This window comes from Bombyx mori, chromosome 26 (genome assembly GCF_030269925.1).
Source record: "Bombyx mori chromosome 26, ASM3026992v2".
Lineage (NCBI taxonomy): Eukaryota > Metazoa > Arthropoda > Insecta > Lepidoptera > Bombycidae > Bombyx > Bombyx mori.
In genome coordinates, this window is record NC_085132.1 from 3975797 (window position 1) to 3999200 (window position 23404).

Sequence of the window (23404 nt, forward strand, 5' to 3'; positions counted from 1 at the left end):
CCACATGACCACGACTGCTCTGCTAAGAGCAACCGATTATGATGATTTGCTGGTAACCTAAGGGGTTATTCTACGCCCGGACGGGTCGGTGAGGTCACGGACTCAACCTGAGAGGATTTGCTAACACCTGTCCTAGCAAGAACAGCGTTTCGTAGAATTTTCCACCGGATCGGAATCGTGGGCTGTGACTATGGGGATAAAATTTAAGATATTTCAAATAAAACACATTAATGTAATTAATATGTACATTGTTTATTACTGACGAACTTTATCACCTCTGCTTTTTTTCCCTACCAATTACAATAATTACTCAGCTACGTAACGAACTTAGTAACAAAAAAAAAAAAACCAAACATAGATTTTTTAGTCTAGCAACTTTTTATGTTTTTTTTTATATAGCACTAGATAGATGACCTAGCTTACGGTCCACTTGATGTTAGTTGATACCGCAATGCATCGGGCACCCATCACCGGGACATGAGGTTGTTAGTCACAATGCTATTGTATAATGTTAAAATATGACTGGTTGAGTATGTGTATCGCCTAACCAACAATATTTTCTCCTAAAATAGTAATCGAAGTTACCTCTCAATGAAACGTTTCAAGTGACTACTGAAAATATATATCACAATATTTTACTAGTACAAATATTAAGGGCGAGGGTGAAAGGCTTTTTGGTTTAAGCGACATTTTTGCAAGTTTACAGGCAAACCATTTCAAGTATAAAATTTAAGAAAAAATAACGTAATAAAAAAATTTATTCAGGTATTTCAATGGAGTAAACTTAATTGAAGTTCACTAAAAACATCGATTGTTGATACTAATATATACTAATATATAAATCTACAGTGGTTTTTACGGATGTTCTGTTACAACTACTGAACCATGCATCCGATTGACTTGAAACTTGGTATCCATGTAGAAAATACATGTACTTAATGGATAGGCTAATATTTATATGATTGTTGGACTCCCTAATAATAGTGACAATAAATAATAATGTTAATTTTAAATGCCCAGCTACAGCGGACGAGTACGGCTATACCAAATAAACAGCACATTAAATTACAAAGATAAATGTCCATTAAACCAAATAGCCTTTCATCCCTCGACTAACATACAATAAGTAATTTAAAGATATTCGATTTAAAGGAATTCAGTGTAAAGAGCCTTTAATTTTTTATTTCATAAAGTCAAAGACTATTCAAGATTGTATTACAGACAATATTTAGACATAGATAATTAAATAGTAAAAATAGGATTATTTTTTTCTTCGAATCTTTGCTTAAATATAATAATATAATAATAGTATACAAATATTTCTTTCCTTCTAATTTGTTTGTTCTAAATAAAAGTCTTCGTCCAACACGACCTGTTGAAGAGATACAAATTTATTAACAAGCTTGAATATTTTACTAGTGGTCCCGCAGTAGTCGAAATTCGACTATAATTAATTGGAATTGTAAGTTTGTACACTATTGTGATTGTATTTTATACTTCTATAATCACAAACTTCGCCAAGACTACACTATAAAAAGTATTAACAGAGACAAACAATATTTAATCTATTCTCAATTTGACAACAGACGCCAAGAACAAAAGTTTGACAATAAATAGTATGCATGCGTGTGTGCGTCAAATACATGGTATGTAGTGTGTGTAATGTTTTCTTTATTGATTTAATGTATCTTTTACGCATTATTTTAAAAAAAATTAGCATTATGCACTTCTTCTCTATATTCTCTATAAGTGTGGAAAATTTCATACTCCTCCGTCCGCGCAATTTTGGTAAAAAGGAATACAAAGTTTTTGCTTCACGTATTAATATATAGATAAGCAGAGAATGCGAACTACATACTATGTACCGTAGATTGGGGGGAATAGGGACTAGATGTAGAATAGGCACAAATCTTGGTTGTCACAAGGTTTTTGTGAGATTCAAATTTGTTGAATTGAAAAGGACTTTTATTTATTGTTTAACAATATTAAATAGTTTAATTTAGTCATCAGAGATTTGTAACTGATTAAAGATATTGAAAAGTTAATTACCTAAAGGTAAGTACCTACCTAACAACTAAACAGTGCCAGCCCTATTGAAAAACTCTATTGTCCCCATACGTGACCCGATTCCCCCCAAAAGCCAAGGTGGATCAGGTTAAGCTAGTTTTTTAAGTTTTTGTGTATATTTTTCAATGAACTATGTATAATAATGCATTGTATATGAAAATTGAAACCTCCGAAACAATTTCAATCTCAATTTTATTAGTACGCGTCCCGATTCTCCCCAATCTACTGTACCTAAACCTTAAATGCGTTAATATCTGTACCAAGGCAATAGCAAATAACTAAAGACCAACACATAAATTAATAAATTTGTCACGCCATTAATGTTTTCAACTTGAATGTGAAGCGAGAAAATCGACAGTGGCGACTCAGACGGAAGCCACTGGAACTAAACGCGTTATTTTTTTTTTCTTAGCAACACTGAAACGACATTTGACCGGAGTCGCTGGTGGTGAGCCTTGCTTACAGAGTACAATACAACAACTCGAAGACTTATCGAACACCGGTGCATCTCTAGATACGAATGCACCGGACGTCTTATCCTTTAGGCCACGACGACTTAAAAGCTGGTGGTAGGACCTCTTATAAGTCCGCACCCCGCCTATTTCTGCCGTGAAGCAGCAATGCGTTTCGGCTTGAAGGGTGGGGCAGCCGTTGTAACTATACTTCAGATCTTAGAACTGATATCTGAAGGTGGGTGGCGCATTTACGTTGTAGATGTCTATGGGCTCTAGTAACCACTCAAAAACCAAGTGGGCTGTGAGCTCATCCACGTACCTAAGCAATAAAAAAAAATTGAATGTGAAGAGAGAAAATCGACAGTGGCGACTCAGACGGAAGCCATTGGAACTAAAAGTGTTCTTTTTTTTGCCTTGTTTACAGAGTACAATTAAAATACAACAGCTCAAAGGCTTATCGAACACCGGTGCATCGCTCGATACGAATGCACCGGACGTCTTATCCTTTAGGCCACGACGACTTCAAAACCAATCTTAAAAGCCTCTAAGCAATCACTACGTGACACGAGTCGGGTTAGTTGTAACCGAGTGGCGCGTACAGTGACCTGCATGTCGGCGACCGCTCGTCCGGTCTCCTTGATGTCTCCGTCGACGTTCTCCTCCTCAATGATCAGCGTCTCTTGACCTTCGTTCAGCGCTGCGAAACATGACCATTCCTTAATAAAAGGGGAAAATCACAACGTTCCTATACTTACATACAGATATGAGATGAAATTTTCGATTGTGATTGTCAATATATACCTATATAGTTCAAGCATTTTGACAATCTTCAATTAGCCACACATAAGTCCCAGTATTTTTTTTTAAGGGATTTTATGACCTGGTAACTAAGACCTTTAAGTCATGTCTTATTTTAATTTATATTCTAATTTTTATGAAAAATGATATTATGGAGTGAAATGAAATGAAGATGATTAATTTGAGACATTATTATTATTATTTTTTTTTTTTTTATTGCTTAGATGAGTGGACGAGCTCACAGCCCACCTGGTGTTAAGTGGTTACTGGAGCCCATATACATCTACAACGTAGACGCGCCACCCAATCAACTGGGATGAAATTAAACGAAATGGGATGAAATGATATGGGATGAAATATAATCTCAGTAAAATTGTGGTCATTTACTGTAATTTTTTCAGTCGACTTTTTGGAGGATCCCGAGAAGTTGCGTTTAGCGGCTTTGTTTCGTTTTCCCACATTTGTGCACTTTCACAGATACTAAACAGTTAATAAACCACCGTTATTACACATTTAAACCTGAAGAAACACTAAATAGACAAAATAAAACAAATCACACATCACTTCTCGCGTTCCCGCCAAAAAGTCTAAATCCCAGTATATTGTTGGGAGGGCGTAGCGAAGCTACACGTAATGGAAGCCCCGGTAACACCTTGCACACCTCGACTCGAACTGTCTAACCGGAATGCGTTATTGGTCCGCGGCAGACATAGACAAGTCGGTGTTGCCAGACCGCGTCGAGCTAACGAATTAACGGGGAAAATGCAAAATCTCGAGAGAAGACATTTCACTTAATTAAATTAACCATCAACTACGACCGTTTGTCCAAAAACGTCTTCCCATCTATACTACTATTTAAAAAAAAAGAAAGAAGAGAAACACTTACAGTTCCCAGAGATGAGCAGTTTCCCATCGACAATCTTCCCTGACAGCACCTCCGAGAGGCCGCTGATGTTCATCTGCTGTCTCGTCCTCTTAGCCTCGAGCTCCATCTGTTGCTGCAAGTACAGCTCCTTGTGGTGGACCTTGTTGTGGTACTTCAGGTGGTGAGCCTTCGTGAACTTCTTGTTGCATGGTTCACATCTGCCCGAATGAGACAATTATTGAACTCATACTCCTTGCTAGTGAACTGTTTAGGTATCTATACTAATATATAAATCTACAGTGGTTTTTACGGATGTTCCGTTATAACTACTAAACCATGCATCCGATTGACTTGAAACTTGGTATCCATCTAGAAAATACATATACTTAATGGATAAGCTAATATTTATATGAGTGTTGGACTACCTAATAATAATAACAATAAATAACAATGTTCATTTTAAATGCCTAACGGAGCGGGCGAGTACGGCTAGTAGCATAGAAACTTATGAGCCAACTTAAGCAAAAATGAGACGAATAAATAAAAAAACCAAATTATACAATGAGCTTAAAAATTATTTTACAACTATTATTTTTTTATTGCTCGTGTAGGCAACCGAGTATACGGCGCACCTGGTGGTGAGTAGTTACCGTCGCCCATGCTTCCTTGCATTCCTTCTCTAAGCGAGGCTTATGGAGAGTATTAAGCGGTAGGCAGCGACTTGGCTCTGCCCCTGGCATTGTTGAAGTCCATGAGCGACGGTAATCACTCACCATCAGGTGGGCCGTATGCTCGACTGCCTATGCGGCATAAAAAAAAAAGAGAGATTAGTTACGCAAAGTTCTTCTCGCCGGTGTGGGTGAGCAGGTGGTTCGTGAGCACGTATGAGTACGTGAACGACTTGCCGCACTGCGGACACTCGTACGGCCTGATGCCCAAGTGCAACCTGCAAACAAAACAACAAATTAACTTTATACGAAAAAAAAAATACATATTTTATATTTTTAGTCCGAGATTGTAGTTATTATTTTTATTTAATTCTAATATAAATGAAATGTTAATGCAGTGTAATGAAGTGTAATATGGATGCAAAATCTGAAATAAATGAAAAAAATTAAAAAATATATATATAGATCGATGACGAATGTATATATTATACTGGGTGTGACAGACGATAGCACTAATGACACCTTTTATGGTGGAACGGAAAAAATTGTTATTGTAAAATCCTGATCGTATACCATTATCTATACTAATATATAAATCTACAGTGGTTTTTACGGATGTTCCGTTATAACTACTTAACCATGCATCCGATTGACTTGAAACTTGGTATCCATGTAGAAAATACATGTACTTTAATGGATATACTAATATTTATATGAGTGTTGGACTCCTTAATAATAATGTTAATTTTAAATGTCCAGCGAAGCGGGCGAGTACGGCTAGTACCGTATAACATTACTGGTGGTAGTACCTCTTGTGAGTCCGCGCGGGTAGGTACCACCGCCCCACCTATTTCTGCCGTGAAGCAGTAGAAGCAGCAGTGTAGATGTCTATGGGTTCCAGTAACCAATTAACTAACACCAGGTCGACTGTGAGCTCGTCCACCCATATATGCAATAAAATATATATATATATATATATATAAGGGGAGGGAAGGTCATGGGTGTATCCAGGGTGATGGGTAGGTTTACCTCTCGTGCTTCTGCCTGCTGCCGAAGTCGCCGAACCTGCGGTCGCACACGCGGCACTTGTAGGGGCGCACGCCGGTGTGCCGCATCATGTGGCGCCGCAACTCCATGCGCAGCACGCACGCGTACCCGCACACACTGCGACGCATAAACGTTATGTAAACAACTTTATATTAGCGCGTTTTGAGACTTTTTGAAGAGAAACTTCTTTGAAATCGTTTTTTTATTGCTTACATGGAGCCCATAGATATCTACAACGTAAATGCGCCACATACCTTGAGATATAGTTCTAAGATCTCAGTATAGTCACAACGGCTACCCCACCCTTCAAACCGAAACGCATTACTGCTTCACGGCAGAAATAGGCAGGGCGGTGATACCTACCCGTGCGGACTTACAAGAGGTCCTACCACCAGTAATAACGTTGTGATATCAAACTCGATGAATCGAAAAAATAAGTCCATAGAGACACAAACACATAAATAAATGTATAGGATTCAGGCCGGCGAGAGAATAAGATAGAAGACATTAGACGTTCTAAGTGTAGTGTTTTTTTTTAATACAGCGCCATCTATGAGATTTTTTTAATACTAACGTGTGCATGAAACCTCTTGTAAATTTTAGTATTTAATATCCTACTCGAATATAGTTCATGGCGATGTTTTTAAAATCTTTCCACTTGCTACAATGGCGGCACCTCAATTGACTCCCATTCAGCGGACACTTTTCAATACAGCCCGATGGTGCTCCTTACTTCTCAGCCCGGCGACGCTGACATGTTCTCTTAAAACCATCAGTTAAGTAGAAAAAAAAAGTTTCTCCCCTCCATAAAGAAAACAAACCTGCAGACGAAGGGTTTGATCCCGAGGTGTCTCCGCACGTGCGCTTGCAGCGACGCGTTGGATGTGAACGAGCTGCCGCACGTCTCGCACTTGTGTCTGTAACGTCAACAAAAACAACACAGTTCTAATTTAGTCGATTTTTTTAAGGGATTTTATGACTAAGACCTTTAAGTCATGTCTTATTTTAATTTATATTCATATTTTTTTGAAAAATTATATTATGCAGTGAAATGAAATGAAGATAATTAATTTGAGACATTAATCAACTGAGATGAAATTAAATGAAATGAAATGAGATGATATGGGATGAAATATAATCTCAGTAAAATGGTGGTCATTTACTAAGATTTTTTCAGTGGACTTTTTGGAGGATCCCGAGAAGTTACGTCCAGCGGCTTTGTTTCATTTTCCCACATTTGTGCACTTTCACAGATATTAAACACAGTTAATAAACCACCATTATAACATATTTAAACCCGAAGAAACACTAAATAGACAAAATAAAACAACTGGTACTAGGACTTACTGGTGGTAGGACCTCTTGTGAGTCCGCGCGGGTAGGTACCACCGCCCTGCCTATTTCTGCCGTGAAGCAGTAATGCGTTTCGGCTTGAAGGGTGGGGCAGCCGTTGTAACTATACTGAGACCTTAGAACTTATATCTCAAGGTGTGTTGCGCATTTACGTTATAGATGTCTATGGGTTCCAGTAATCACTTAACACCAGGTGGGCAGTGAGCTCGTCCACACATCAAGGCCATAAAAAAAAAATTACTTACGTCTTTCCGTATACGTATTTTTTTCTCGGGGCCGGTTTCTTCCGGGGCTCCGTGACGTCTTCAGACAGAGGCTGCGTGTTCGCCGATATGGTCTCGCTCAACAACAGATCCTCGTTCGGAGAGCCTTGCGTTCTGCGTGCTCTGCCGTATTTTTTGTGTGCGGCTGGCTGAATTAAATGTAACAACATTTTAGTCTAAGATCCCGGATATAAAACGACCTTCATCGAGATGTTTATTTGATGAAACGTATTTTATATTCAACTAGCGACCCGCCCTCGCTTCGCTTCGGAAACATTAAAACACACATGAAACATAACAAAAAAAAAAATTAAAAAAAAAAGTTGCCTATGTTCATCAGGGATAATGTCGGCTTCTAATGGAAAAAGAATTTTTCAAATCGGTCCAGTAGTTTCGGAGCCTATTCGAAACAAACAAACAAACAAATCTTTCCTCTTTATAATATTAGTATAGACTAGCGACCCGCCCTCGCTTCGCTTCGCTTCGGAAACTGTAATTTACTATTGATTTCTCCACTATTTAATGGATGTTATTATACATATAAATCTTCCTCTTCAATCACTCTATCTATTAAAAAAAACCGCATCAAAATCCGTTGCGTAGTTTTTAAGATTTAAGATTTAAGCATACATAGGGACAGACAGATATAGGGACAGAGAAAGCGACTTTGTTTTATACTATGTAGTGATTTAACATGTCAATAAATATATTGCATACGGGTTGCCTAATAAATTTCAGTTCAGGATATCGTCCAGGAAGTCGTTACCAGTCGAGGATCCATATGCAATATATTTATTGACATATTAAATTGAATGTAAAATACGTTTCGTCAAATAAACATCTCGGTGAAGGTCTTTTTATATCGGGATTCTACATTATATATTTAAAAAAAAAAAACAGCATTCACCCAATGACATTACTAGTGGTGGGACGTACTGTAAGCCCACCCGGGTAGGTACCACTGCGCTGCCTATTTTTGCCGCGAAGTAATCATACGGTTTGAAGGGTGGTACAATCTCTGTAATATCCAATTGAGATTTATACCTCATATCACAAAGATAGCCACTTAACACCATAGGAACCGGGAACTGGATCACCCGATTATGCAATGTAAAATGAATAAATAAAACTTGCAAACAAGTTTAAGTCGAGTGCCCTAGAAGTCGAAAGATAAAATAATCTGAACCTTCATCTGAACTAAAAACCGGAGAGAATTGCCTGACATTTATTTCTTCTTAATTAAAAACAATAATTAAAATTTACGATAAATATATGAATGAACGCATCGGTTAGAATATTTGGAAGTTACAAAATCGTGATTATTTCCATTGAAAAAAACTTCTTTTTTTGAGATGGGTTTTGTAAGAAGCTTAGATTAATACAGAGTGAAATAATCGTAGATTTTACTGAAAAATTGTTAAACGATGAACTATAACTAATCTGAATCATTCAAGTTTTACTTGCAACTCGAAAAATCAATAAAAACAAAGATGACAATTTTTGCCTACATACCCTAAACAAAATGTAGTTTAAAATCTTAACATTTATACGAATAAAGATATAGTGACTTAATTTATTTTTTTTAATTGTAAAAACAGATATGTTGTGAGATCAGAGTAAAATTAAAAAAAGGAAAAAAGTCGCGACCCTGCCAGGATTCGAACCTGGAATCTTCTGATCCGTAGTCAGACGCGTTATCCGTTGCGCCACAGGGCCTTACAGACATTGTGATGAAATTATATGTATCTATTCTGAGATTTACTAGCTTTAATGTAAATATCACTTTTGTGATATGTAATTCCACAAATCAATTTGTTTTCTACCTCGCTTTATCTAAGTAATATGCGTTTCATATTATATAAAATATAAATGATTATTATAAGCTTACCTTTTCAAGGAGAGACTCAGGTGCTGTATTTGGGTCAAAATCTGGATCATCACAATCGTTCGCTGCAGAAAAATATTCAATTAATTTTAATGCTTATCTATTATATTGTTCAGACTTTTGTTACTGTAGTTATAAATTTTTTGTCTATTCCCTGTGTTCCTCACCTCTATACTATAATTTATTACACTGCCATGAAAAAATATCATACCCGAACATGTAATTGCTATTAGTGTTCTATATACCGCCCATGTCCAGCTTTTTATTTTATCACATCTTCTTTTAGGTATACATTAGTAAGTATGTATGTCGATAAGTAAGATCCATATCATCCATACTAGCAAAGGTAATTATTTTTGAAAAAAATTATTCCATATGCATCAGTATCATTGAGATCAACTGCATTTTAGTGTTATCATTTACTTTTAAAAAGGATTAATTGAAATGGGAACTGCAATCAGTGCAAGCTATCATCAATTAACAGATGTCATTTAGAAATAGCTTTCAAGAATATATTTTAATTTTATTTCAAACCTTCAAGCCTTGGAGAATGTTTACACAACTGTGTGTACAGGTCTGAAGAGCTATTCAAAGCCATTTAGATCAAGTTATCATTCATTCAAGTACATACAATTTTCAGTGAACAGGTCTTCTTCCTCCTCGAAAGGTTCTTCTTTTATATTCAAAGAGCCTTTTGCTATCATAGTTGTTATTGCCTCAGGTTCAGGATTATGTGGTTTGGGTTTCTTCCGCTGATACGGTGAAACATCTATAAAATAATTGTTTTGTATTCGCTGAAAATATTGTAAAGGCCTCATTGCAACCTTTAATATAAGGATTCCTAATAGGTGAAAACATAAGTTTATGGCATTCTTCAGTCTGTGATTATCAAAAACACCTGAATGCGAGGTTTATCTCCAACATTGAAACATATTTCTGTTTTATTGGATTAACAAGTGTGCCATATTTTTTAGTGACACTAACCTGCCTGGGCTTACATACCCCTTACTCTTCAAAATAAAGGGGCAGAATGAAGGAAACTAGATAAGATATTAAAGTGAGACACTATGTACAGTAATTATTATTATTATAGTAGATATAAATAACAAGACCATAACAGTAATGACAAAACTGTAACTTGCTCGTATAAAGAGTATTTATATTTTTTTGTTCTTATATTAACTACTAAGCCATAAGTAACTAAGCCATAAGTATACACCCTAACCCCATGGTCATCAAACTGCAGCCAGTGGACGATATTTTGCGGCCCGCGGCAGAGCAAACAATTTTAGTAGAAATAAAAAATACTGATAATATAATACATTTACCATCTTTTTCATTACAGATATGTTTTCACACTAATTAATAAGCTATTCATGTTGCATAAATATGGTGCTATGGAGCACAATAAGGATTCAATGAATAATTGAACATTGCAATGCAGCACTGATTAAATTGAGAGTTTTCAGTACATGTACATATTTTGACTAGTTCGTATTATTGTAATTAAAATTGTACTTTATACATAAAAAAAAATTAGTTCTTAATTTTAGCCTCAGCACTTAAGGCACATTATTAAAAATATATTCAGCACTCAAGTGGTTAATTTAGTGATGGAAATATTTTTATTTAGGTTTATTAACTTCAGTTCATTTACAAAGTTGTGTATTGTTTACAGTAGGCAGCGGCTTGGCTCTGCCCCTGGCATTGCTGAAGTCCATGGGCGACGGTAACCACTCACCATCAGGTGGGCCGTATGCCCGTCTGCCTACAAAGGCAATAAAAAAAAAAAAACATATTTTTATCTAAATATTCCTTACTTGTGTCTAAATTACATTTACTTACCAATTTGTCCTTGTTCATTAGGATATTTCCTTGGTCGCCCTCTCTTTCTTGGACCCAAGGCTTTGGTCACAACTGAACTACTGGGAGTCTTCACTAGTGTCCGAGTCCACTGGCCATCACTGTCCTGTTCTATCGGTAGTTCATATTGATACAGGATACCATTCTCTTGTTTTGTGCTTAGATCATCTAACTCATCTGTAACATAATAATATTGCACTTTAAGCTGAAGTTTAAGTATCGGCCTAAGAGGTGACAGCGTGGCAAGAATTGCATGTTTTTGTTAAACCTTTATAGAGATGGGTTGCTTTGTTCATTAAATAAGGTTGATAGGCTTAACTTACCTACATGCTGTCTTAAAAATGGCATCATCAAATTTTATTTAGGATCGCAATTATCTTACCTTTCATGTTCTCTTCTGCAGAATCTACAGACTTTTTGTACTCCTCTACGCACTCTTGAAGCATTTGGTTCGATGTAAGACATTGTTGCTTGAATTCATATGCATTTATTAACTTGTCCACACAATTTAAGCATATTAACGTAGGTAATAGATCGTCTTCGTTAATCTAGAATGTTTGTTACAAACGTCGAGATTTTCAAAACAAATACAATTAAGTAAAGTAGCAACATTTTTAATACAAAATACAGTGTGGCCATTAGCAGTAATAATCTTTCATGACTTACAAACCTCTATGCTGCAGCAAAATTTGTATTTTTCACTGAACTGTTGGTCGTTTTCATCTAAATCAAATAGAGAAACGGCTTCTCCACTTTCTAGACATACACGACACGTTGATTGCCAATCCATTTTTATTTAATGAAGCTTACAAAATATGTAACGAAAACTTCAATACTCTAATAAAATAATACTGTTTTTTATTTTTTTTATAGAATTTGATGACCTGGTAACTAAGACCTTTAGGTGAAGTCTTATTTTGTAATGTGAAATGAAATGAAGACGATTAATTTGAGACATTAATCATCTGAGATGAAATGAGATAAGATGTTAAGGGTTGAAATATAATCTCAGTAAAATGGTGGTTATTTACTGAGACTTTTTCAGCGGGATTTTTTGAGGATTCCGAGAAGCTACGTATAGCTGCTTTGTTTCATTTTCCCACATTTTATTTAGTACTTTTAATCTAGTACCACTTTTCTAGTAATACTTTTAATCTAGTAAGACCATATCCATTTGCTACAAAGTTGTAAGAAAAACGTCATTTGGACATTCTCGAGCGTGGCCCAATTTTTATTTTTTATTTTGGAGGAAATAATTCAAGGATAACGAAAAATATATAATCTGACGATTTCCAAAGCCGAAATAAGAAAAATTCGTCGATAAAGTTGAATGTGTGCAGCTGCGTCATGACGCAGGAGAGGGGAATTTAGACATGTCTATTATATATAGCCCTCTCCGCATTTTTTAGACCATGTTTTTTTAAATTATTTTCTTGCAAATATAAGGATTTTACTTAAAAACATAAACTTCTTTATTTGCATGCTAGTGCCTGAGCTTTTCCATTTAACAAAGCGATATGAATGTTATATAATATGAATCCGGGACCTTTTGGCGGGAACGCGAGGAGTGAAGTTGTGTGAATTGTTTTATTTTGTCTATTTAGTGTTTCTTCAGTTTTAAATGTGTAATAACGGTGGTTTATTAACTGTTTAATACCTATTAAGTGCACAAGTGTGGAAAAATGAAACAAAGAGGCTGGACGTAATTTCTGGGGATCCTCCAAAAATTCCACTGAAAAAATCTCAGTAAATTAACATCATTTTACTGAGATTATATTTCATCCCATATCATCTCAACTCATTTCATTTATTTCATCCCAGTTGGTTAATATCCCAAATTAATCAACTTCATTTCATTTCATAATATCATATTTCATAAAATATATATATAAAAGATTAGACGGTATGGTATGATACCTTTGCCTTTCCATTTGAAAAAAATAAAACTACTACTGTTATACTGGTCACTCACATTCGCACGAATACGCAAACCCACAACTGTAGGACGACATTTGCAAATGATTATGCAAGTTTTCGCTGCATTCGTGGTTTTCCAAGCTGTGTCGGTTTTTTAATGGACATCAAAGCGCGAGAACCGCGATCCTTCGCGTAGTCTCCCACACACTCGTGTGACCAGTTGTGCCCACGATTGCGAAGGTAACGGACGTTTCGCCATTTTCATAGTTCGTGACATCTACTGTATAGCGTACTTTCATCATGGATTGGAACAAACCAAGGTGATGGAGTTCATTGAACTCCTGCAAAATGAATCGCCCATATGGAACCCTCAAAAGAAATCCCATAAAAACAGAATGGCCGTTAATGACGCCTGGGAAAGAGTTAAAAACTCTTTTTCTCTTCAATGTTCTATTGACGAATTAAAAAACAAATGAAATTCGTGAGACATTCGTAAACAAGTGTAAGAGGAAGCGCAAATGGGTTCGCAAATTGAATACCGAACTCATTTGCACAGCCGTAGCCGCTAAGTTTGCGAATGAATGTCTGTTCCTTTCCTTGTACATTGTACGAATGTTCGCGCGCATGTGAGTGGCCGGCATTATACGAATCCCTGTAAATAATCGTCAGCTAGGATATAACGTAGTGATTACTTGCTCAGTGGCTATGATATAAAGATGAGCCTTAGATAGATACCTATATCTTAATCTGACGCGCTTGAGTATTTCAAAATAGCGATAAAAATTTTTCATATTATAATGGCCGCGAGTTTGCGTCACATCGAAATCGTCAGATTATTATTTAATCACTTAAGACCCCCTAAGAAAATCTGACGCACTTGATAATTATTATTTTTCATTTTCACCCCTAACCTACGACCACACCCATCATGCAAACGATCAGATTAACATACATACACTATTAAAAATACGTAGGACATTCATGCTATCAATATTTGACGCGCTTGAGTATGTCCTTGCAACAGTTTTTTTTACAAATTTAAAAATCTATTGCCGCTTCCTCCACCGATGAAAAGGTACATATACATTATATTATTATGACATTTTTTTCTTATTATCATCTAAGCTTTGCAACTACTAAAAAAGGAAACTATGGTTTGAACCCGTAAAATACAGTCCGCGCGCGAGCTCCGAGGATTCGGAGGCTGAGGAAGCGGGCGGGCGTGCACCGCGCCCGACCGTCGCTTCATACCCTGCACTCTTCCAGTACTAGTGTCGACCTTAACGTGAGAGTACGCTTACCGACTCGCCGTTTTTAATTTTGCGATAGCAATGTTAATTACGTGTGATTTGTAATATAAATAGCCTTACACTTATAGGTCTTTTTGTTTGCACAAATAGCTATTTAATTTGATAAAAAGGAATGGCGAGCACTAGCATAATAAACATATCTTAGCATTAGAGAACTGGCAAAAGGATGGCTTAATGGAGGATGTTGTCGAATCATTTATTAATGAAGTACGTGAGGAGAGTGACAATAGTACATCAAATTCTTCAACTACTGATTAATCTGATTGCGAGAGTAATTAATAAGATTTGACGTTCATTTTGTTCAATAAGTGACTCGACTATTATCAAAGCCGGCAATCTGACTTTTGGACAATTATTGGTAAATCAGAAAAACGAATTATTGACTTTGTATTCCATTGGCAGTCACAAAACTCTTCGGAACGACATCTTAGATAAATAACAGGTTAACTATTAACCTTTATTTAACGCAGGTTTTGAACCGTATTCTTTGAAGGAGACGATTATATTCAAATCAATCTGTATGGACATATCAATAACATTTTTTTGTCCAAATGCACAGATTGCCACCTTTGATAATAGACGACTCAAGTATGAGTTCATTAAATTAAATTCATACGTGATCAATTGTAATTTTTTTATTTGAAGTACATAATATCCTCATAAAACTATTTTATAATTTACACTCGCACGGAGGCTTAAGATGTGTTAGAATCGATAGCGCAATATCAACTAATTACAACACTAGCTCATTACGTCAACATTACTTAAAATTCCTCGGAGCTCGCGCGCGGACTGTAGGTGCGTCAGCTTTTTTCGGTATACGTAGTACAAGAAGCAAATAAATACGATAAAACGTATACGCATCTTCAGTCATAGGTTTTTTTTATCTCATTACCGAGAAAGAAAACAATATTATTTTTCAACACTTTATTAGGTACCCTTATTCATTTCGCCATCAATAGATAAGTATGTACATAATTTATTAGATTTAACATAGTAACTATAATAACTTAGTTTTTAGATGTATTTCATGAGATTACTTCATAAGTATTGGCAAAGGATAACAGGTCAGAATTTTAGCACTTCGAATTATTGATTAAAATATTTCTTTTGCACTTACTAGAACAGTTTGATTGAAAACATCACACTATTTGGAAAATTAAGTCATAATGTGTTAAATGTTCATATTCATATAATCTTTGGGAATGCCAAAGTTGAATCTTAGGTCTTTAATTATTCATCTTGAATACAAAAATCATTATCCAGGACCACCTGTAACAATCAAATTTGTGGTTATTGCAGCAAAGCACTAAATTCTGTAAACCAATATATTCATAGTCTTTCCAGGGCCCTGAAACTACAATACTTTAAGACAAATATTTTTTTCTGTATGAAAACTGGCCACATCTAGTAGCGGATGCCCTTAAACTTATATGTCGTTAAATTTAAGGCATTTAATTAAGGTATAACTAAACAGAAAATATAAAAAAATATTATAAATCTTACAAGTCTTTATTTCCTATTGACAAACTAATTAAATTTTATCAATTTGTGATTTCTGTTTACAGAATTCTTCATTAAAAATAAAATATAGGATAAGTAATGTTACTGCCATCTACAAGAGCAACGAGAAACTAATCGAAGCGAAGCCATCTAGTGGCAGAGGTCCGTAAGAATTTCTTTGAGCGCTGCGTTGCCTAAAACTTATGTGTATTATCTATGGTCTTTCCACAGATCATATTTAGAGAGGACTTTTTGGCGGGAACGCGAGGAGTGAAGTTGTGTGATTTGTTTTATTTTGTCTATTTTGTGTTTCTTCGGGTTTAAATGTGTAATAATGGTGGTTTATTAACTGTTTAATATCTGTGAAAGTGCACAAATGTGGGAAAATGAAACAAAGCTGCTGGACGTAACTTCTCGGGATCCTCCAAAAAGTCCACTGAAAAAATCTCAGTAAATGACCACCATTTTACTGAGATTATATTTCATTCCATTTCATTTCATTTAATTTCATCCCAGTTGATTAATGTCACAAATAATAATTAATTGCCTTCGTTTCATTTCATTTCACTCCATATTATCATTTTTCATAAAAATAAGAACATAAATTAAAATAAGACATGACTTAAAGGTCTTAGTTACCAGGTCATAAAATCTCTTAAAAAAAAATCATATTTAGAGAAGATAATAATTTGTCTTTTAAATAAATTGCTTTTTTCACTTTTCATGAGTTGTACACATGATATTAAATACAAAATTAGACATTTCAAATATTTAGGAACGAGTCGGTAGTTAATTATTTAACGCCCCTGACTATCGCGCCGGGGGTCGTGGGTTTGATTCCTATATCAGGAAAACATACATGTGAGTCGACTATTATCAAAGGCGGCAATCTGACTTTTGGACAATGATTGGTAAATCAGAAAAACGAATTATTGACTTTGTATTCCATTGGCAGTCACAAAACTCTTCGGAACGACATCTTAGATAAATAACAGGTTAACTATTAACCTTTATTTAATGCAGGTTTTGAACCGTATTCTTTGAAGGAGACGATTATATTCAAATAAATCTGTATTGACATATCAATAAAAATTTTTTGTCCAAATGTACAGATTGCCGCCTTTGATAATAGACGACTCATGTGATGAACGTGTTTATTTGCTTTGTCTGGGAGCTCATTATTTATATATGTATTGATTTGAAAAAAAATACTTTGTATGTCAGCCTTTGGAATCTATAACACAGGGAATCCTAAATTGGGGCTGGATGACCATGCATGCAAATGAGAATCACATTTTTCTATAGTACCGATACAACAATTTCTATCAGGTAGAGTGTAAGTTCGTCAGTACACATTTAAAGTAAATCAATGAAGTTGTACTTAAACAATATTGTTAATTAAAACTCACCCCTTGCATGCCTGCTACAGCACGATTCGTTTCTTTGTCATCATCTTGCACAATTTGCATCTGGGTTTCCTCAGCATCTAAAAATCGATTTAGATAATTTGTGAAAACTTTGACAACCAAGACACAACAATTCTTATATTAATTAATATCTATGAAGGAAGAATTCTTGTGATTAAATTGTGTTTAATTTTGTATCCCGAAACAGCTTTCTGGGTTTTTTATTGCTTAGGTGAAAGATAAAAATGCTATTTGATGGAAATATTTTTGTTACTGTATTAAATTTCTCTTACATGTTAGCATATTGATATTTCAAAGTCTTACGAGATAGGGTTACTAAACAAGTTATGTTTCCAGTTATGTTATAGTTAATAGACCATAATGTAGTTTACCATCAGTAGTTTGTATGAGCTGCAAGGACCCATCAATGACCTGTCCAGCAACACCGCCTAGGCTAGTTATGTTCATCTGTTGTCTCATTCTCTTGGCCTCAAGCTCCATCTGTTGCTGCATATATAGCTCCTTGTGGTGGACTTTGTTATGGTACTTCAGGTGGTGAGCTTTGGTGAACTTCTTATTGCATGGACCACAACTATAAACCAAAATCACAAAATATTTATGTATTTATGTATCAAAGGCAAACAACACTCCCTTGTGCTTTGATCTCAAGTTTGAGATTGAGTTTTGAATATTATCTATTTTGTGCTTTTTGTGTAAATTTAATTCTTAAGTATATTTCTATTAATTTCATACTCACGAATATTTTTTCTCTCCAGTATGTGTAAGCATATGGTTAGCCAGAACATAAGAGTATGTGAATGATTTACCACATAATGTACATTGGTATGGTCGGATTCCCATGTGTAATCTGTAAAATAACATATTGTTTGAATATTATCATCTTAAAAGCCTCATTGGTTTTATTGTTAGTGAGCTTGTTTAATGTACTGTAAAACAAAGACAGTCTGACCCTCATTCAGAGTCAATATATTTTTTTGAATTCCATAATTTAATACTGATAATCTTTTGTAAAATATACGGCAGTGGCTTTGTGAGCCACTTTAAAAATATATTTTTTAACAATTTTAAGCAAAGTACATGTCATCTGTTAGTGTTTTTAAACATACACACCGTTCATGTTTTTGTCTAGTACCATAATCTCCGAATCGACGTTCACATATTCGGCATTTGTACGGGCGCTCTCCAGTATGACGTAACATATGACGTTTCAGCGGTTCTTTCATAACACACGCGAAACCACAAACACTGAAACAAAACCATTAAACATTATGTACCAATTTTGTAACAGGAGTTCGCGAGATTGTATAAGAAAATGTGTATGTACATTTTATCATACTTTTTTTTTTTATTGCTTAGATGAGTGGACGAGCTCACAGCCTACCTGGTGTGAAGTGTTTACTGGAGCCCATAGACTTCTACAACGTAAATGCGCCACGCACCTTGAGATATAAGTTCTAAGGTCTCAGTATAGTTACAACGGCTGCCCCACCCTTCAAACCGAAACGCATTACTGCTTCACGGCAGGGCGGTGGTACCTACCCGTGCGGACTCACCAGAGGTCCTACCACTAGTAATACTTAGCTATATACTAACCTACATACAAATGGCTTGATGCCTAAATGTCTTCGTATGTGCGTTTGCAGTGCTGAGTTTGAAGTGAACGATGTTCCGCATGTCTCACAGGTATGTCTGAAATAAAACATATTATTCACAACAAAACTAACTTCAAATTTAAAAGCTATCTATTCATTCTGAGAGTATGTTTTTGTATTAACAGGGTGAATTAAAGTAACTGGTAATTATATAATTATATATGAAGGATTAGCTGGTTCAATATCATTTTTAAAAGGATGACGTCAGCGTTGCTGGCACTATTTTTACATCCTTATCATTGCCTTCCATAGTGACATTAATTAAGACTCACTTTTCCAATGAACTCCATTTATTATTACATTTTAAGTGTACAACAACAGAGAGCTCAACTTCGTTCGACTATTCGAGCCAGAATCTGTAGTGCGACAAAAATAACTCATATTTATAGTAGAACAGTGGGATTGTTTGTTCATTAATTTTCCTAAATACCGTCTTCAAACAACTGTTGACTTGCGTGAGACTTACAACAGTTATCCAACAATTTTAGCATTCAGGACACCGTTACCTCTAACCATCTCAGTTAACTAAATAACAAGGTTGCGACGATATATATTAATTATAAAAAACATTGGAAAACGTATACATCTGCATTTGGCGCAATAGAAGAACATTAGACCGGGAATCAGAAATTTGCCGACATAACTACAGTTCCAAGAGTATGCAGAGGACCACATTAGCTACAAAATACTCACGTCTTCTCATAAACATATTTCTTCTTAGAGCTAGTATATCTCTTCTTCGGTTTTGGATTAAGAATGTGCTCCGGTATGGGCTCTGAGAATGCCAAGATCGTTTCCTTGAGTAATACATCTTCTCCATCATCTTCCTTTACAGTCTCTTTGGGCTTTGATTTAGACTCTGACTTACGTCTGCGGCCACGTTTCTTGGGTGGAGACTGCTAAAATATTATATTAATATAAAATGTGTTTCCGCAATAGAAAGATATGCTATTTTTTTAAGAAATAAGACAAGTGCCAAAATGAATGAGGCACATGTATTATTTTCATAATTATAGCTTATTACTTTATTATATTTCTTTACTATACTATACTTTTTACATTGTATCTAGTGCAGTAAAAGCAACAATTTATGAATATATTTAACAACTATAAATATTGCAGTCATTTCAAATGAAAAGTCAGTCGACTTTTCATTAAAAAACTCATTTCATTAAATTCACTGGTTAAAATAAGGTTTTTTTTTCTATCAAATATTTATCATATTTATATAGGTAGTATCTCGTAGATACTTTTTTATCGCTTTTCATAAATGCTGTGTATCTAACGATGATCAATATCACTATACACCTCCAGTTTGAGCCCTGAGAGGTAACCTACACGCTAGGGTAACACTAATATAGGCTCTCAAGGCTATCAACATAAGTAGAAAAAAGAAAAAAAAAACTAGGTTACAGCCTACAATCAAAATTTGTGGATTTGTTTTTTTATGGCTTAGATGGGTGGACCAGCTCACAGCCCACCTGGTGTTAAGTGGTTACTGGAGCCCATAGACATCTACAACGTAAATGCACGACCCACCTTGAGATATAAGTTCTAAGATCTCAGTATAGTTACAACAGCTGCCCTACCCTTCAAATCGAAACGCATTAAAGCTTCACAGCAGAAAAAGGCAGGGCAGTGGTACCTACCCGCGCGAACTCACAAGAAGTCCTACCACCAGTAAAGTTGTTATTGATTTAGTGGTTAAGATGTTATTGATTTTTTACTGGATAATTAATTTTATCTTTTAGATAAAAGTTTGGATTTCCAATGTTTGTAATGTTAAAGAGAACAATCACTTACTGATTTTTCTGGTTCTACTTCAGCTTCAGTTTCAATTTTTTCATCAATATCATCTGGTGCATAATCAGGGTCATTATCAGCAAAATCTAAAATAATTTGATAAAACCGATATTAAAACAACAACATACCTTGTTTACTAGTAAAAATGGATGTTTTGATGTTTTTACTGGTGGTAAGGACATCTTGTGAGTCTGCACGGGTAAGTACCACTACCCTGCCTATTTCTGCTGTGTACCAGTAATGCGTTTCGGTTTGAAGGGTGGGGCAGCCGTTGTAACTATACTTGCGACCCTTTAGAACTTGTCTCAAGGAGGGTGGCCCATTTATGCCATAGATGTCTATGGGCTCCAGTAACCACTTAATATCATGTGGGCTGTGAGCACGTTTATCCATCTAAGCAATAAGAAAAAAACAAAAAAAAAACCTGGATTCCAATTTGGTCAGAAACATTTTTTTTTAAAGCAATATTTAACATTGAAATATATCTTGTACTGAATGGTACACCCAAGAACTATCAACAGTAAGATAAATTCATAAGGAAATGGGAGATGCTGTCAGGCCTTAAAAATACATTATAATGACCACAAAGTCTTTTTACACGTTTTTTGTCTCCAGTCTATTAATTTTGAAATAATGATTTAAAACTGCATTCAAATACTCACCACCTCCAAAAGGCTCTTCTTCATCAACAGGCTCTTCTTTCATATCAATGGTAGCATTGGTTATCATAGTGGTCAACTCTTCAGGATCTTTTTCTTTAGACTGTTTTGCCTTCTTTCGTCGGTACAATGACAACCCTGTTATTTTTATTTATTTATTTAGATACAAATATTTTTTTCTTAAATGTTTATTTTTATTTATTGTACCTAGGTAGCAATACAACACCACAAACATTAAGGGAAATCTTAATTTTACTGCATCAAAATGACTATCCCTTCCAAATAAGCAAGGTAGCAGTGCCTGTGCAAGCTCACATTCCACTACATATTAAAAGTTAATTTGATTTTTACATCAGTTTGCAATATTTTGAGTGTTGACTTTTTTAAAGAAGTGTTCTCAGATCAAGCTTCAATGATTCCTTTTGTGCCATGATTTTGGAAGTATGGAAAAGGAAAGAATTACAAAATTAAATTGGAGATACATGAACTTGTTGAGCATATTAACAAGCCATAAACTGCTGAATAGGTCTTCAGATTTTTTTTTTGACCCAAAGTTAAAATTCTTCAAGAATAGCCTTGAACAATTAAAAAGCTTTACAACATATTTATCAGCAAGTTTCTATGAGACCCAAAAAAAAAACAAGTTACATTGAGTTCGAACAGGACACTACTAAGTTTTTATGATAATTTCCCCAATTCACCTTGTTCATCGACATACTTCCTAGGACGTCCTCTCTTTTTAGATTTACTCGAGTGCCTGGTGGATGAAGCGCGAGACCATTGTACCTGAGGATCGTGTTCGACAGGCAGCTCATATTGAAGAAGCAAGCCATTTTCTTGCTTTATTGTGATCGTTTCAACATCGACAACTGAAATTGGAAAATGGATGTGTTATGATTTTTTTTTAACTACGCAAATAAACTAATTCTTTGAAATTACATATTTCTTTTATGGATATAAGGATGTTTCTGTATTTGTATAAGCTGATAATCTCCAAAAAAAAAAGTTTTGAGTGTAATTATTAAAGTACACGTAATTATCACTGACCTTTCGAGGCTTTTGTAGCAGAAGCGGCCGCTGAGCTCTGCTTGAATTCCTCCAAACATTCTTTCAAGGTATCATTAGAAGATAAACATTGTTGCTTAAATTGATATGCAAATGTAAGTCGATCCACACAATTCAAACAGATAAGTGTTGGCAAAGTGTCGTTTTTAGAAACCTAAAATATAACCTCAGAATTAGTAGGAAGATTAATTTTTTGCAATACACAGTTCTGGGATGTCAATAAAAAAATCACAAATGCACAAATATTCACTAGCATGAAAGACACCACAGCAACATTATCTCAACAAAATTGAATAGGGTGGCCATAGCAACCATTTTGGTGTGGTAATTTTAACATACCTCTACGCCGCAACAAAACGTGTATTTGTCGCTTAGTTGTTCATTATTTTCGTCCCAATCAAAAATAGAAACCATATCACCGGTTTCTAAACAAACTCGACAAGTTAATTGCCAATCCATTTTACTGAAAAGTACATAGATTTTATTGTATTCACTCAAAAATCACAATTCCAATATTATTTTATTGGTAGCGTTTCCTTTTCTGATCTCAGCGGAAACGATTTTTTTTTCTCTACCAACATTACAGAAATTGAGGATGGCAGCGACTGACCACAGAGTACCATAGAATTTACAGGCATAAGGAAACTTTTAACGTTTCGCTTTTTAATTGTATTTCCCACCAGTACTGACATTTAACATTGTTTTGAGTTAATAACTACAAAAATATCAACAATGTTACGCTGTATTAACTTTAAACGTTTTTAATTGAACTTTTGTTCGAATTCAATCCAAGCTACCAACAAC

The 23404-nt window shown here is 35.2% G+C and overlaps 2 protein-coding genes and 1 non-coding gene across 7 annotated transcripts; all 3 read right to left on the reverse strand.

Annotated features, from left to right (window-relative positions):
* Positions 1 to 231: 231 nt before the first annotated feature.
* Positions 232 to 12130, reverse strand: LOC101741034 (zinc finger protein 391). 4 transcript variants are annotated; one of them, XM_012696199.4, is made up of 12 exons: positions 11935 to 12130; positions 11647 to 11812; positions 11247 to 11441; positions 10033 to 10170; positions 9405 to 9466; positions 7499 to 7665; positions 6722 to 6817; positions 5883 to 6017; positions 5021 to 5131; positions 4207 to 4403; positions 3122 to 3219; positions 232 to 1372 (listed from the first exon to the last, which is right to left on the reverse strand). In XM_012696199.4, exons 1-12 carry the CDS (start codon positions 12052 to 12054, stop codon positions 1331 to 1333), a joined length of 1527 nt encoding a protein of 508 aa, XP_012551653.2. In that variant the 5' UTR covers positions 12055 to 12130; the 3' UTR covers positions 232 to 1330. The 4 variants fall into 4 exon arrangements, with proteins under 4 accessions (XP_012551653.2, XP_004933057.2, XP_037876613.1 ...); XM_004933000.5 differs by having other exon boundaries at positions 3128 to 3219; positions 11935 to 12128; XM_038020685.2 differs by having other exon boundaries at positions 11931 to 12071.
* TRNAR-ACG (transfer RNA arginine (anticodon ACG)) lies at positions 9160 to 9232 on the reverse strand. Its single transcript has one exon. It is a non-coding gene; the product is annotated as a tRNA-Arg (tRNA).
* A 3273-nt stretch (positions 12131 to 15403) lies between the features above and the next one.
* Positions 15404 to 23210, reverse strand: LOC101741184 (zinc finger protein 391). 2 transcript variants are annotated; one of them, XM_004933002.5, is made up of 12 exons: positions 22940 to 23210; positions 22583 to 22754; positions 22237 to 22404; positions 21539 to 21673; positions 20877 to 20962; positions 19767 to 19969; positions 19015 to 19110; positions 18532 to 18666; positions 18158 to 18268; positions 17793 to 17992; positions 17404 to 17480; positions 15404 to 15763 (listed from the first exon to the last, which is right to left on the reverse strand). In XM_004933002.5, the coding sequence occupies exons 1-12, from the start codon at positions 23057 to 23059 to the stop codon at positions 15725 to 15727; spliced, it is 1542 nt and encodes a 513-aa protein (XP_004933059.2). In that variant the 5' UTR covers positions 23060 to 23210; the 3' UTR covers positions 15404 to 15724. The 2 variants fall into 2 exon arrangements, with proteins under 2 accessions (XP_004933059.2, XP_004933058.2); XM_004933001.5 differs by having other exon boundaries at positions 19767 to 19972.
* Positions 23211 to 23404: the final 194 nt, after the last annotated feature.

Coding starts and splice junctions, on each gene's coding strand:
- LOC101741034 (XM_062676296.1), bottom strand. CDS start 12,054: ATGGATTGGCAATCAACGTGTCGTGTATGTCTAGAAAGTGGAGAAGCC. Junction 11,813..11,934: donor AATTTTGCTGCAGCATAGAG/GTTTGTAAGTCA, acceptor CAAACATTCTAG/ATTAACGAAGACGATCTATT. Junction 10,171..11,246: donor TAATGAACAAGGACAAATTG/GTAAGTAAATGT, acceptor ATTATTTTATAG/ATGTTTCACCGTATCAGCGG.
- LOC101741184 (XM_004933001.5), bottom strand. CDS start 23,059: ATGGATTGGCAATTAACTTGTCGAGTTTGTTTAGAAACCGGTGATATG. Junction 18,269..18,531: donor ACTAGACAAAAACATGAACG/GTGTGTATGTTT, acceptor GTTATTTTACAG/ATTACACATGGGAATCCGAC. Junction 17,993..18,157: donor ACTGGAGAGAAAAAATATTC/GTGAGTATGAAA, acceptor TTTGGTTTATAG/TTGTGGTCCATGCAATAAGA.